Consider the following 14,720-nt stretch of genomic DNA (forward strand, 5'->3'; position numbering starts at 1 on the left):
CCACCTCTCGCCGTCCCCTCTTCCCCCCCCACCTCTCGCCGTCCCCTCTTCCCCCCCCACCTCTCGCCGTCCCCTCTTCCCCCCCCACCTCTCGCCGTCCCCTCTTCCCCCCCCACCTCTCGCCGTCCCCTCTTCCCCCCCCACCTCTCGCCGTCCCCTCTTCCCCCCCCACCTCTCGCCGTCCCCTCTTCCCCCCCACCTCTCGCCGTCCCCTCTTCCCCCCCCCACCTCTCGCCGTCCCCTCTTCCCCCCCCACCTCTCGCCGTCCCCTCTTCCCCCCCCACCTCTCGCCGTCCCCTCTTCCCCCCCACCCTCTCGCCGTCCCCTCTTCCCCCCCCACCTCTCGCCGTCCCCTCTCCCCCCCCACCTCTCGCCGTCCCCTCTTCCCCCCCACCTCTCGCCGTCCCCTCTTCCCCCCCCACCTCTCGCCGTCCCCCTCTTCCCCCCCACCCTCGCCGTCCCTCTTCTCCGCGCCGTCCCCTCTTTCCCCCCCCACCTCTCGCCGTCCCCTCTTCCCCCCCCACCTCTCGCCGTCCCCTCTTCCCCCCCACCTCTCGCCGTCCCCTCTTCCCCCCCCACCTCTCGCCGTCCCCATCTTCCCCCCCCACCTCTCGCCGTCCCATCTTCCCCCCCCACCTCTCGCCGTCCCCTCTTCCCCCCCCCACCCTCGCTCGCCGTCCCTCTTCCCCCCCACCGTCTCGCCGTTCCCCTCTTCTCCCCCCCCACCTCTCGCCGTCCCCTCTTCCCTCCCCCACCTCTCGCCGTCCCCTCTTCCCCCCCCACCTCTCGCCGTCACCCTCTTCCCACCCCACCTCTCGCCGTCCCCTCTTCCCCCCCCACCCTCTCGCCGTCCCACTCTTCCCCCCCCACCTCTCGCCGTCCCCTCTTCCCCCCCCACCTGTCTCGCCGTCCCCTCTTCCCCCCCCACCTCTCGCCGTCCCCTCTTCCCCCCCCCACCTCTCGCCGTCCCTCTCTTCCCCCCCCACCTCTCGCCGTCCCCTCTTCCCCCCCCACCTCTCGCGCCGTCCCCTAACTTCCCCCCCCCCTCTCGCCGTCCCCTCTTCCCCCCCCCCACCTCTCGCCGTCCCCTCTTCCCCCCCCACCTCTCGCCGTCCCCTCTTCCCCCCCCCACCTCTCGCCGTCCCCTCTTCCCCCCCCACCTCTCGCCGTCCCCTCTTCCCCCCCACCTCTCGCCGTCCCCTCTTCCCTCCCCCCCACCTCTCGCCGTCCCCTCTTCCCCCCCCACCTCTCGCCGTCCCCTCTTCCCCCCCCACCTCTCGCCGTCCCCTCTTCCCCCCCCCCCGATCTCGCCGTCCCTCTTTCCCTTCGCCGTCCCCTCTCCCACCTCCTCGCCGTCCCCTCGTTTCCCCCCCCACCCTCTCCCCGTCCCCTCTTCCCCCCCCCACCTCATCGCCGTCCCCTCTTCCCCCCCCCCACCGTCCTACGCCGTCCCCGTCTTCCCCCCCCACCTCTCGCGCCCGTCCCCTCTTCCCCCCCCAACATCTCGCCGTCCCCTCTTCCCCCCCCACCTCTCGTCCGTCCCCCTTTCCCCCCCACCTCGTCTCGCCGTCCCATCTTCCCCCCCCACCTCTCGCCGTCCCCTCTTCCCCCCCACCTCTCGCCGTCCCCTCTTCGCCCCCCCACCTCTCGCCGTCCTCTCTTCCCCCCCCCCACCTCTCGCCGTCCCCTCTCCCCCCCCACCTCTCGCCGTCCCCTCTTCCCCCCCCACCGTCTCTCGCCGTCCCCTCTTCCCCCCCCACGCTCTCGCCGTCCCCTCTTCCCCCCCCACCTCTCGCCGTCCCCATCTTCCCCCCCTTCCCCCCCCCACCTCTCGCCGTCCCCCTCTTCCCCCCCCCACCTCTCGCCGTCCCCCTCTTCCCCCCCCACCTCTCGCCGTCCCCTCTTCCCCCCCCCACCTCTCGCCGTCCCCTCTTCCCCCCCCCACCTCTCGCCGTCCCCTCTTCCCCCCCCACCTCTCGCCGTCCCCTCTTCCCCCCCACCTCTCGCCGTCCCCTCTTCCCCCCCCACCTCTCGCCGTCCCCTCTTCCCCCCCCACCTCTCGCCGTCCCCTCTTCCTCCCCCCCACCTCTCGACGTCCCCTCTTCCCCCCCCACCTCTCGCCGTCCCCTCTTCCCCCCCACCTCTCGCCGTCCCCTCTTCCCCCCCCCACCTCTCGCCGTCCCCTCTTCCCCCCCCCACCTCTCGCCGTCCCCTCTTCCCCCCCCCACCTCTCGCCGTCCCCGCTTCCCCCCCCCCCACCTCTCGCCGTCCCCTCTTCCCCGTCCCCTCTCCCCCCACCCCACCTCTTGCCGTCCCCTCTCCCCCCCCCACATCTCGCCGTCCCCTCTCCCCCTCCACTCTCGCCGTCCCCTCTCAACCCCACCCCCACTCGCTGTCCCCTCTTCCCCCCCCACCTCTCGCCGTCCCCTCTTCCCCGTCCCCTCTCCCCCCGCCGCACCTCTCGCCGTCCCCTCTTCCCCCCCCCACCTCTCGCCGTCCCCTCTTCCCCGTCCCCTCTCCCCCCACCCCACCTCTCGCCGTCCCCTCTCCCCCCCCACCTCTCGCCGTCCCCTCTCCCCCCCCACCTCTCGCCGTCCCCTCTCCCCCCCCACCTCTCGCCGTCCCCCTCTCCCCCCCACCTCTCGCCGTCCCCTCTCCCCCCCAACCTCTCGCCGTCCCCTCTCCCCCCCCACCTCTCGCCGTCCCCTCTCCCCCCCACCTCTCGCCGTCCCCTCTCCCCCCCCACCTCTCGCCGTCCCCTCTCCCCCCCACCTCTCGCCGTCCCCTCTCCCCCCCCACCTCTCGCCGTCCCCTCTCCCCCCCCCACCTCTCGCCGTCCCCTCTCCCCCCCCACCTCTCGCCGTCCCCTCTCCCCCCCCACCTCTCGCCGTCCCCTCTCCCCCCCCACCCCTCTCCCGTCCCCTCTCCCCCCCCACCTCTCGCCGTCCCCTCTCCCCCCCCACCTCTCGCCGTCCCCTCTCCCCCCCCACCTCTCGCCGTCCCCTCTCTCCCCCCACCTCTCGCCGTCCCCTCTCTCCCCCCACCTCTCGCCGTCCCCTCTCTCCCCCCACCTCTCTCCGCCCCCTCTCTCCCCCCACCTCTCGCCGTCCCCTCTCCCCCCCCACCTCTCGCCGTCCCCTCTTCCCCCCCCACAACATCTCGCCGTCCCCTCTTACCCCGCCCCACCTCTCGCCCTCCCCTCTTACCCCGCCCCACCTCTCGCCCTCCCCTCTTCCCCCCCCCCACCTCTCGCCCTCCCCTCTTCCCCCCCCCCCCACCTCTCGCCGTCCCCTCTCCCCCCTACCTCTCGCCGTCCCCTCTTCCCCCCTACCTCTCGCCGTCCCCTCTTCCCCCCCCCACCTCTCGCCGTCCCCTCTCTCCCCCCACCTCTCGCCGTCCCCTCTCTCCCCCCACCTCTCGCCGTCCCCTCTCCCCCCCCACCTCTCGCCGTCTCCTCTTCCCCCCCCCACCACATCTCGCCGTCCCCTCTTACCCCGCCCCACCTCTCGCCCTCCCCTCTTCCCCCCCCCCACCTCTCGCCCTCCCCTCTTCCCCCCCCCACCTCTCGCCGTCCCCTCTCCCCCCTACCTCTCGCCGTCCCCTCTCCCCCCCTACCTCTCGCCGTCCCCTCTCCCCCCCTACCTCTCGCCGTCCCCTCTTCCCCCGCCCCACCTCTCGCCCTCCCCTCTTCCCCCCCCCACCTCTCGCCGTCCACTCTTCCCCGTCCCCACCTCTCGCCGTCCCCTCTTCCCCGTCCCCTCTCCCCCCAGCCCACCTCTTGCCGTCCTCTCTCCCCCCCCCCACATCTCGCCGTCCCCTCTCCCCCTCCACTCTCGCCGTCCCCTCTCAACCCCACCCCCACTCGCTGTCCCCTCTTTCCCCCCCCACCTCTCGTCGTCCCCTCTCCCCCCCCACCTCTCGCCGTCCCCTCTCCCCCCCCACCTCTTGCCGTCCCCTTTCCCCCCCCCACCTCTCGCCGTCCCCTCTCCCCCCCCACCTCTCGCCGTCCCCTCTCCCCCCCCACCTCTCGCCGTCCCCTCTCCCCCCCCACCTCTCGCCGTCCCCTCTCCCCCCCACCTCTCGCCGTCCCCTCTCCCCCCCCCACCTCTCGCCGTCCCCTCTCCCCCCCCACCTCTCGCCGTCCCCTCTCCCCCCCACCTCTCGCCGTCCCCTCTCCCCCCCCACCTCTCGCCGTCCCCTCTCCCCCCCCACCTCTCGCCGTCCCCTCTCCCCCCCCACCTCTCGCCGTCCCCTCTCCCCCCCCACCTCTCGCCGTCCCCTCTCCCCCCCCCACCTCTCGCCGTCCCCTCTCCCCCCCCACCTCTCGCCGTCCCCTCTCCCCCCCCACCTCTCGCCGTCCCCTCTCCCCCCCCCCCACCTCTCGCCGTCCCTCTCCCCCCCCACCTCTCGCCGTCCCCTCTCCCCCCCCCACCTCTCGCCGTCCCCTCTCCCCCCCCCACCTCTCGCCGTCCCCTCTCCCCCCCCCACCTCTCGCCGTCCCCTCTCCCCCCCCACCTCTCGCCGTCCCCTCTCCCCCCCCCACCTCTCGCCGTCCCCTCTCCCCCCCCACCTCTCGCCGTCCCCTCTCCCCCCCCACCTCTCGCCGTCCCCTCTCCCCCCCCACCTCTCGCCGTCCCCTCTCCCCCCCACCTCTCGCCGTCCCCTCTCCCCCCCCACCTCTCGCCGTCCCCTCTCCCCCCCCACCTCTCGCCGTCCCCTCTCCCCCCCCACCTCTCGCCGTCCCCTCTCCCCCCCCCACCTCTCGCCGTCCCCTCTCCCCCCCCCACCTCTCGCCGTCCCCTCTCCCCCCCCCACCTCTCGCCGTCCCCTCTCCCCCCCCCACCTCTCGCCGTCCCCTCTCCCCCCCCCACCTCTCGCCGTCCCCTCTCCCCCCCCCCACCTCTCGCCGTCCCCTCTCCCCCCCCCACCTCTCGCCGTCCCCTCTCCCCCCCCCACCTCTCGCCGTCCCCTCTCCCCCCCCCACCTCTCGCCGTCCCCTCTCCCCCCCCCACCTCTCGCCGTCCCCTCTCCCCCCCCCACCTCTCGCCGTCCCCTCTCCCCCCCCACCTCTCGCCGTCCCCTCTCCCCCCCCACCTCTCGCCGTCCCCTCTCCCCCCCCCACCTCTCGCCGTCCCCTCTCCCCCCCCCACCTCTCGCCGTCCCCTCTCCCCCCCCCACCTCTCGCCGTCCCCTCTCCCCCCCCCACCTCTCGCCGTCCCCTCTCCCCCCCCCACCTCTCGCCGTCCCCTCTCCCCCCCCCCACCTCTCGCCGTCCCCTCTCCCCCCCCCCCACCTCTCGCCGTCCCCTCTCCCCCCCCCCACCTCTCGCCGTCCCCTCTCCCCCCCCACCTCTCGCCGTCCCCTCTTCCCCCCCCCCACCTCTCGCCGTCCCCTCTCCCCCCCCACCTCTCGCCGTCCCCTCTCCCCCCCCCCACCTCTCGCCGTCCCCTCTCCCCCCCCCCACCTCTCGCCGTCCCCTCTCCCCCCCCCCCACCTCTCGCCGTCCCCTCTCCCCCCCCCCACCTCTCGCCGTCCCCTCTCCCCCCCCCCCACCTCTCGCCGTCCCCTCTCCCCCCCCCCACCTCTCGCCGTCCCCTCTCCCCCCCCCCACCTCTCGCCGTCCCCTCTCCCCCCCCCACCTCTCGCCGTCCCCTCTCCCCCCACTCCTCTCGCCGTCCCCGCCCTCCTCATGTGTCCTTGCAGACTTCATGGGCCGAAGGGCCTCTTCTGCATTGTGATTCTGTGAGCCGCATCATCCCAATTTAATGAACATTTGCTTTACCATTTCTACTGAAAATACACCCATCCTTTAACGATACCAAAACTGCATACAAAATTTCTGGTGTGGTCTCACCAAAGCCCTGTACAATTACAGCACGACTTCTTTGTCTTTATACTCCGATGTCTTTGCAATAAAGGCCCGCATGCCATTTGCTTTTCTAATTGCTTGCTGCACATGCGACTTGCTTGCTAACTTTTTGTTTCTCGTGTGAGAACAACCAAGTGTCTCGGGGCATAAACTTTTACAAGTTTCAAGCATTTTTAAAAAAATCTGTTTCTCTATTCTTACAACCAAAGTTAATAACTTCACACTTCCCCAAATTATACTCCTTCTGCCATCCTGTTGCCCACTCGCTTAAGTGTCTATATCTCTTTGTGGCCGCACTGTGTCCACCTCACAGCTTACACTCCCACCTAGCTTTGTATCGTCAGCATCTTATACACATTACTCTCCAAGTCATTAATATAGTTTGTTAAAAGCTGAGGACCCAGCACTGATCCTTGCAGCAACACTCCACTAGCCCCAGCCAGCTAATATGAAAATTTCCTCTCACTTTCAAAAGTCTCATCATCAAATCTCTTACAACCCAACTGTTGACTTTTCCATCCTTGAGTTTTGCTGAAAAAAGAGACACACTATCAAAGCTTTCCATCTTGCACTCATCAGGATAGCTCACAAGAGTAATGGATGAACCGCAATGCGAATTAGCACCCCAGCTCCAACCTGAGTATTCGCTCAATAATCCTTCCATGTTCATGTTTGCTTGTGTTGTCTAACCACTGAATGCTGCACTTTATCCAACAGAATTTGGAAGAAATTATCCAGCGAGACTTTTTCCCTGATGTGGAAAAGTTACGTGCTCAGAGGGAGTATTTGGAGGCTGAAGAGAGTGGTGACATGGAGAAGATGCGTGAAATAACCATAAAATATGGTTCCTCACTACGCAAACCAAACTCAGAGACTCCTGCAGCTTGTAAGTGTGTCTCCTCTCAATTTGTAGCTCATTAGTGCTAAATTTGTCCAATTCTTTTTAAATCATGCTGTGGTTTCTGCTTCCACCATTGCTTCTTGAGGGTGTGTGAGTGGCTCTAGCACTGCCTGGTGGGGGGGTGGTGCCAGCATGTGGCTCCAGCTCTGGCACTGCCCAGGGGTGGGGTGCTAGCATTCAGCTCCAGCACTACCCGGGGTGGTGGGGGCAGCATGCGGCTCCAGTGACCTGACTGTATTCATTCCTATTCTGGTCTCTTTCAGATCTCACTCCTGCTAGTTTTGAAACACCAGAGGTTGTCCCAGGATCTCCATCGTCACAAAGTAAAACTGGACAAGATGGAGGGCCAGCAGCTGATGAAGGTGGTTTTTGTGATGTGAAGTGCATCTCTCTTTAATAAGTAGAAAATGTTCTGCTCACCTGTTGGGCAGCAATAAAGGGACCATGGTGCAGTCATATACTGAGCTCTGGATTCGCATCTACCTTACTGAGTGACTGGAGTTTCTCTCTTTTTCCAGCAGAGGGGGATAGGAGGAAGGAAGAGAAGGAGTTGCCGACTCTGGACACCTTCTTGGGGAGAAGCACCAGCGAAGATAATGCCTCCTTCAACCAGATCATAGAGATTGCTGAAGAGAGGAACAAGATCAAACATGCCTGGATGTATGAGGCAGAGGAAGGGTCAAAGCAGGTACAACCTCTTCTCCTGCTTTCTTTGTGTACACTAAATCTCTGCCCCTTGGTTATTACTCTTCAGCCTAGGGCACAATGGCGTCATTTTGAATTATTAGATAGTTCTGGAAGGAGCTGGAGTTGGGATGACCAATGGTGCTACCCCTTTATGAACAGATACCCAAGTTTGAATCACTCTGCCTTCCAGGAGACTTGTCCGGGAGATTTAGGCCTAGTTTGTCTCAATTCCACCCAACTAGACAAACTACTTCACTTGTGGAGGACCTAAACGGGCATAAAATAAACATAGACACTCCCCCTACCAGTAATATAGACCCAGAATTTGGGCAATGGAGATGGGTCTGAGGAGGGATCAGGTATGGGAAGATGCCACCTCTTTGTGGGGCTTTGCAGGAACAAATACCTAAAGAGTTAATGAGTGACCCCCTTCTCCCTGCGGGGTTCACAATGCAGTGAGGGATCGTGTACAGGTCTGTCCCATGCTGGATGTGTTGCTGACGATGTTTCTCCTTACAGCGCCGTGAGGAAATGCTGATGCTGCCATCAGCTGAGGTCCATGCCATCGTGGTCGGAAAAGCAGGAGTGGAAACCTGGGAGTATAAGGCCAAGAATGTTCTGATGTATTACCCGGAAGGTAAGGAGCAGACTGACGTCCCATTTGTAATTTCCAGCCCTGACCAGTGAGGAAATGATCCCCTATAGGTGCTGATATCAACTGGAACAGCAGTGGGGTTGTGACACCACCTCAGACTAGAGGAAGTAGTCATCCAGAGGATGAACCTGAACACTGATGTCCTGTTTGGGTGAATATTTTGCCAATGCATAGCTTTAATAACGTTCACTAGTTACTGGGCAGAGTATCAGTCTCAGTGCTGATGTAGAGCTTATGTCCTGGCACTGTCAGTAATGAGGTAGGAGCAGATCAAGGTGAAGGAACAGTATCACGAGTATTTAGGAGAGACAACAAGAGAAAGGAGCAGCAGATTTAACTCAGACGTTTGAAGGGCTCATTTGGTGTGAGTTCAGGAAGAATAGCAAAACCCTTCCTCACCAGCCAGAAACTTCTGTGTACCTTCAGACCTCTTGTAGTTTCACAGTATTACTATTTTCAGACAATGTGAAGTTGCATGAAATGAAACAGTAAGGGGGTCTTGGATTAAGTGCTAGGAGTACGGCCTAATTGTCCTCTTCTTGCTCACAGTCCTGCCTGTGTGCAGTTCATTTGTTTTCTGCAAATGAAGTATTTTTTGGATGCTGCAGTCAAATCAGCATCTCATTCAGGGCACGGAGCTTCTTCAATTTCATGTGGCTGTTGAACGTGTATAAAACCTAAACTGTGACACCATGAAATGAGACTGTTGGTTTCCTTGTGGAGCTGAGTGGTAAAGGGTGTAGGCAAATTGATCTTTGACCTGTAGGGCCTGGCCTTGAATGCTGCCCGGAATGTTGGGAGTGAAGTCTCCGTGTCTGATGGTCTCGCTTAACTTATTCTTGCAAATGAACCAGAGCTCAGGGATATTTAGACTTCCAGTGCCGACAGGAGAACAGTTGTAGAACTATAAATGTCTCACTGAAGGTGTACCTACAGCACATGCACTGCAGCAGTTCAATGAGGTGGCCTCGCCGACTTCTGAAGGGCAATTATAGATGGACAACAAGTGCTGGCCTATCCAGCAATGCTCTCATTCTGTGAAAAAATAAAAAGAATTATGGGTAAACAGTGGCTAAATGGATATATTGATGTTTCCATGGTTACCACAGGCCTCCATTTATTCCCCACCCTTTGCTGCATCACCTGAGGTATTTTCTTTAACTGGAATGCTACCATTTTAAGCCGAGTGTACCTTCCAGCTTGTGATTGGGTGTTTAAGGCCTGCTCTGTAACAGGGAGTAGGCTCTGTCTGTGTGGAGTTGTAGTGAGTAAATTCCCAAACTTTGAGGGGGGTGGTCACTGAAGAAGTTTCAGAACCAGCTCCATACATTTAGACACTTCTTGAGCAGTGAGTATGATTAAGTCCATCAGATAATGCAGAGAAATGTCCTGGCCTGGATGGCCTGCTCAGGGGCTGCTTGTGCTAGTAAGATGTAGAATGAAATTGTTTGCTTCAGCTGGAATTTGACTGCTGTGCATTCCCATAATCCACTCTGGGCACACCCCATCCCGTAAACTGAGCATTGACTGAGTACAAAATCCTCTCCTCAGCTTCCCATCAATACCAGCTGCTTTCTAGTTTGCATGCTGACTGTTGCTGTGGTCTTTCTTCTTTGTTTTCCAGGAGTAAAGGATGACGAGCTCTTCAAGAAACCTCGTGAAGTGGTTCACAAAAACACTCGTTTCCAGGGTGATCCGTTTAGTCGAGCCCTGAGCAAGTCACAGTTACAGCAAGCAGCAGCTCTCAATGCACAGGTACACAAAACAAGATCCCCACACACTGCAGCCTTGGAAGCAGTTGCACACAGCATGTATAGAATCGCTGCCTCCAGGCAGTACCTGGGCCCACCTCAAACTTCCTCCCTCTTTTTCTCCTTCCTCCAATACCTCAGCCCCTGTGCCTACCCCTCGTCGAGCAGACTCCAGCTCTTCTGAGTCCTGACATTTGTGTAGAGGATGAGTTGAATACCTGTAGGCTAGGGATGTATGTCTGTAGCAGTGATATGTGGAGTAGTGCCCCTTTACTTCAGGAAATAACTGTGATGTTATTGTGTGGGTATATGCTCACTATCTGATGCTGTGTTTTATTTTGAAGTTTAAACAGGGTAAAGTGGGGCCTGATGGGAAGGAGCTGATCCCGCAGGAATCACCCAAAGTGAACGGCTATGGATTTGTGGGGACCCCTTCACCTGCTCCAGGTAAGAGCTAATATGTTGTCAACTCACACTAATGTTCTTAGTATCTCTGTCTCTCTCTCTCCAAAAAGAAGGACTTATATTTATCTTGGCTGTCCCAGGGAAGTTGACTGGAAGTGCAGTTACTGTTATGTGGACAAAATGGCAGGGCATTCCAGCAAACAAATGATTGCCCGCGTGGCCAACATGATACAAAACTGAGGCTGAAGTTCCAAGAAACTGGGTGCTCTTCAAATAGCTGACATGGGAATTTTGATGTCTATTGGAACACACATGTAGGCCCTACAACAGTGCAGGACTTACTCACTGCTGCCCCACCAGAGTGTGGCACTCCCTCCACCCTGCCCCTCAGAGAGTGCAGTACTGACCCTCCAACAATGCAGCACTCTCAGAACTGATCCTTGGACAGTGTCGTGTTCCCATGATACTGCCCCTCTGACAGCCCTGTGCTCTCTTGGAATGGCTCCTCCAGGAGCGCATCGCTTCCTCGGCGCTGCCCTGGCCCTGCCGAGGAGTCTCATCAGAGGAGTCACCATACTCATACTGCAGCGCAGAGTGCTTGTGAACCTTTACCCTGGCAGGGCTAGCACCTGTGCAGAAGTTGTTTCTTGCCAGCTATGAATCCCATGAAGTTGATTGGAGATTTTGCCCCTGTAGGTGTGAATGACTCCCCGATGGTGACATGGGGTGAAATCGAAGGCACTCCATTCCGTCTGGAGAGTTCAGAAAGTCCTCATGTGGACAGGACGCCAGGACCAGCATTTAAGGTACAGTATAACAGTACAATTCAGGCAGGGGGCACATGGACCAGAGATCAAATCCTTCACTCCATATCCCTGGTCTCGCGTGCTGTGGGTCTGCTGCCCCCTGGTCTCGCGCGCTGTGGGTCTGCTGCCCCCCGGTCTCGCGCGCTGTGGGTCTGCCGCCCCCCGGTCTCGTGCGCTGTGGGTCCGCCGCCCCCCCGGTCTCGCGCGCTGTGGGTCTGCCGCCCCCCGGTCTCGCGCGCTGTGGGTCTGCCACCCCCCGGTCTCGCGCGCTGTGGGTCCGCCGCCCCCCGGTTTCGCGCGCTGTGGGTCCGCCGCCCCCCGGTCTTGCGCACTGTGGGTCCGCCGCCCCCCTGGTCTCATGTGCTGTGGGTCGTTCTCCCCCCCCCCCGCCCCGGTCTTGTCAGTTTTCTAATAAAAGCAGAAAATGTTATAAATAGCCTACATGTAGGAACATAGGGCCAACAACCTGAATGATCAAGGCTCTAAAGACGAGTCATATGGACTCAAAATGTTAACTCTGTCTTTCTCTCCACAGATGTTGTCAGACCTGCTGAGTTTTTCCAGCATTTTTTTGTTTTTGAACCTGAAAGAGCATTCTTTCTCTCTCCACCCATTTTGTAGCACAGGGCACTGTCTGTTGAGCAGTATCCCATCGTTTGTGGACTACTGATCTCAGCAAGAATAGTGAACTACTTAATATGAGCAATATGCTGGTGCCATTACTGCGATTTGTTTACCTCTAACCCCTGACTGTATCTCCTTGCTACAGATTCTGGAACCAGGCCGGAGAGAGAGGTTGGGCCTAAAAATGGTCAACGAGGTCGCTGCCAAGAACAGAACCAAGAAGCAGGAAGCTCTACGGAAAGCGACGCAGAGCCTAGTCAGGTGACATTGACTCTCTGCTCTGTTAGTTGTGTCTGGTGCCTTGGTCCAGGGGCCAGAAAGGCGTTTAGTCCCTGACAGCCAGGGTCACTGCTTCTGACTGGGTTGTAGCCAGGCCAGGTTGCCTGAACCAAGTTAACTACTACTGCACAGTGAGACCACCTGTTTAACACAGGTTCTTCACCTGTCGCACTGTCCTTGGGTTTGGCGCTCGAGGGAGTTGGGAAACCTGCCCTCAGGCCTGCGAGAGCACTGTACTATTTTACTGTGACCAGCTTCAAATGACTTTGTAGGGCTGGGTCAGGTTGACATCGGGGCCATGTATGAGAGAGCAGCACTCGGCCATGTTCCCCTGACAAAATTAGTAATGCAAAGAATGGGCAAAATGCCAGTGGGCGTACAGTATGCAAATCGTTTCCTGGTGGCTATTGGTAGCACATTATTTGGCAGAGCTCTTTGATAATTCTTGTGCTGTGAAGTATTTTAGGTTGCAGAGTTGGGAGGGGGTGTGGGGAGAGGATCGAGCGAGCTACAGTTAATGGTGAGCACGAACCTTGCACAGAGTGGAAGGAGCTGATCAACTGTAGTCACAGTTCCCAATTCCCGTTTCCAAGTACAGTTCATTTTAACTCTTGGCATTAAAAGCCCAAAGGCTTCAGCATTCAATTGATCAGAATGGCTTGGAATAGCTTCACAGGGTCACTGCCGCTCCCAACAGCCTGGGGGGGACTACAGGAAGGGAGCCTGCAGAGGCCACTGGGACCTCTGCTGAGCCATTGGGGATGCCACAGTTGGCCTGAACAGACCAAGTATTGGGGTTTGTGTTCTGCTTCAGTGAAATTGGGCAGAATGTTTGGTTCTAATTGCTGTGAACTGGCCCTGCCAACATTGCACACCTGTGGGCAAAGGGTGAAGACAGGTCAGGCCCGGCTGTAATGCACTCTGCGGTTAACAGTGGGCAGGTATTGTGTGTAGGATCACACACCCTGATCATTTTGGAGCAATACTGGTGGGTGGACCTTTGCAACCCTTGACCTGTACCCAGTGTGAGTAGGGGCACTAGGAGAGTTGGGGTAAGGGAATATTTAACTAGGAGAACTGGTGGTGATCCAAAACTGGGCAGCTAGACACTCTGAGCAGCATGAGTTGAAATAATAAGCTTGCCGCAGAGATGAACCTAAAATATGAAGTGTAATTAGTGGGATGATTATTTTGTAAGCCTTGGAGGGGCCTGGGAACTATAGATTTATTTCTGTTTCTCTTTCCCAGTCTCTCTCCACATGGAATCAGTCCTGTCATGTCACCAGCCCTGCAGCGTCTTGTTAACCGGACTACCAGCAAGTACACAGACAGAGCTTTACGTGCCAGTTACACCCCCACCCCAGCACACAAACGAACACCACAGTGCAAAACACCATGTGCTGGTGGAACCCCTAATGCACTCAGTGCTGTACACACCCCAAGCAGCCAGGACCCAACCTCCATCACTGATAACCTACTGCAGCTGCCCAGGAGAAAGAAAGCAGTTGACTTCTCCTAATGCTGAACAAATTCCTGTACAACTTGTCACCTCCCTGTCCCTTCAACTCATAAGAAGTAACCAAGATGAGCTGGAAATTGGACTGATTGGACTGCTAACGGGAATATTTAAGAATGAAGGATGATTTCATCGTATTCGCATCTACATTCACCTGCTTCCCTGCCTAAGTATCTTTTCTGTTTGTATAAACTGGGTCCTTTGGGTGACTTGGACTCACTGCTCATTTCAGCTCGGTGTCTTTGCCAGCTCCTCTGTAACCTGCGAACCTTGTAAATGAGACAGTATCAATGGCAGCTGGTGCAGTCCTGAGTGAGAGTTGCACTGATTTCAGTTCAACTACACATTTTGTGATCCATTGCCACTGCTTCAGCATCTCGTTGCCAGCACTATAACTGCAGTTAGAACGCTGGGAAATATTTCCATTGTTTATTAATGTCTTCAGTGTTCCCTGATCCCACAAGATCTCCAAACAGCCCTGCCTCCTCTAATCACCAGTAAAATTTGAGCCTTGAACCCAGAGGAGACTATGTTACAGCTCCCTTAAAATTAAAGCTTTCGTTCCAAGTGCTGCTTTGAATGAAAATATGGACACACATTTACTCTCTCTCTCTTCCTCTTTCTTAAAAGGCGCAACTTCACAGGACCCAGCCCTACAGGTCCTGAAATCCCCTGTTCAGTTCATAATCCAAAAACGTGTGCAACACCCAGCTGAGTTTAGGGTCCTTCTCTCTTCCTCTCGTCCCCCACATCTCTCTCTTGTGCATCTCCCCTCTCTCTCTCTCTCATGCCTCTACCCCCTCTCGCTCTCTCTCGCGCCTCTCCCCCTCTCTTTCGCGACTCCCCCCTCTCTCTCGCCTCTCCCCCCTCTCTCTCGCCTCTCCCCCTCTCTCTCTCTTGCGCCTCTCCCCCTCTCTCTCTCTTGCGCCTCTCCCCCTCTCTCTCTCTTGCGCCTCTCCCCCTCTCTCTCTCTTGCGCCTCTCCCCCTCTCTCTTGCGCCTCTCCTCCCTCTCTCTCTTGCGCCTCTCCCCCTCTCTCTCTCTTGCGCCTCTCCCCCTCTCTCTCTTGCGCCTCTCCCCCTCTCTCTCTCTTGCACCTCTCCCCCTCTCTCTCTCTTGCGCCTCTCCCCCTCTCTCTCTCTTGCGCCTCTCCCCCTCTCTCTCTCTTGCGCCTCTCCCCCTCTCTCTCTCTCTTGCGCCTCTCCCCCTCTCTCTCTCTTGCGCCTCT

The 14,720-nt window shown here is 59.3% G+C and overlaps 1 protein-coding gene across 3 annotated transcripts in view; it reads left to right on the forward strand.

Moving 5' to 3' along the window:
* The window catches only part of ess2 (ess-2 splicing factor homolog), a 17,695-nt gene extending 3,635 nt beyond the window's left edge, over nucleotides 1-14,060 (forward strand). For 2 of the 3 annotated variants that reach the window (XM_041203597.1, XM_041203595.1), the window contains exons 2-10: nucleotides 6,587-6,755; nucleotides 7,034-7,132; nucleotides 7,289-7,458; nucleotides 7,977-8,094; nucleotides 9,737-9,867; nucleotides 10,208-10,310; nucleotides 10,965-11,074; nucleotides 11,844-11,959; nucleotides 13,226-14,060. In XM_041203597.1, coding sequence (XP_041059531.1) covers nucleotides 6,680-6,755; nucleotides 7,034-7,132; nucleotides 7,289-7,458; nucleotides 7,977-8,094; nucleotides 9,737-9,867; nucleotides 10,208-10,310; nucleotides 10,965-11,074; nucleotides 11,844-11,959; nucleotides 13,226-13,496 — 1,194 coding nt within the window. In that variant the 5' untranslated portion in view covers nucleotides 6,587-6,679 and the 3' untranslated portion in view covers nucleotides 13,497-14,060. The remainder of the gene's footprint in view (nucleotides 1-6,586; nucleotides 6,756-7,033; nucleotides 7,133-7,288; nucleotides 7,459-7,976; nucleotides 8,095-9,736; nucleotides 9,868-10,207; nucleotides 10,311-10,964; nucleotides 11,075-11,843; nucleotides 11,960-13,225) is intronic. The other variant, XM_041203596.1, reaches the window with a different exon arrangement.
* The last annotated feature ends 660 nt before the right edge of the window (nucleotides 14,061-14,720 follow it).

The sequence above is a fragment of the Carcharodon carcharias genome, chromosome 13 (assembly GCF_017639515.1).
Source record: "Carcharodon carcharias isolate sCarCar2 chromosome 13, sCarCar2.pri, whole genome shotgun sequence".
NCBI lineage: Eukaryota > Metazoa > Chordata > Chondrichthyes > Lamniformes > Lamnidae > Carcharodon > Carcharodon carcharias.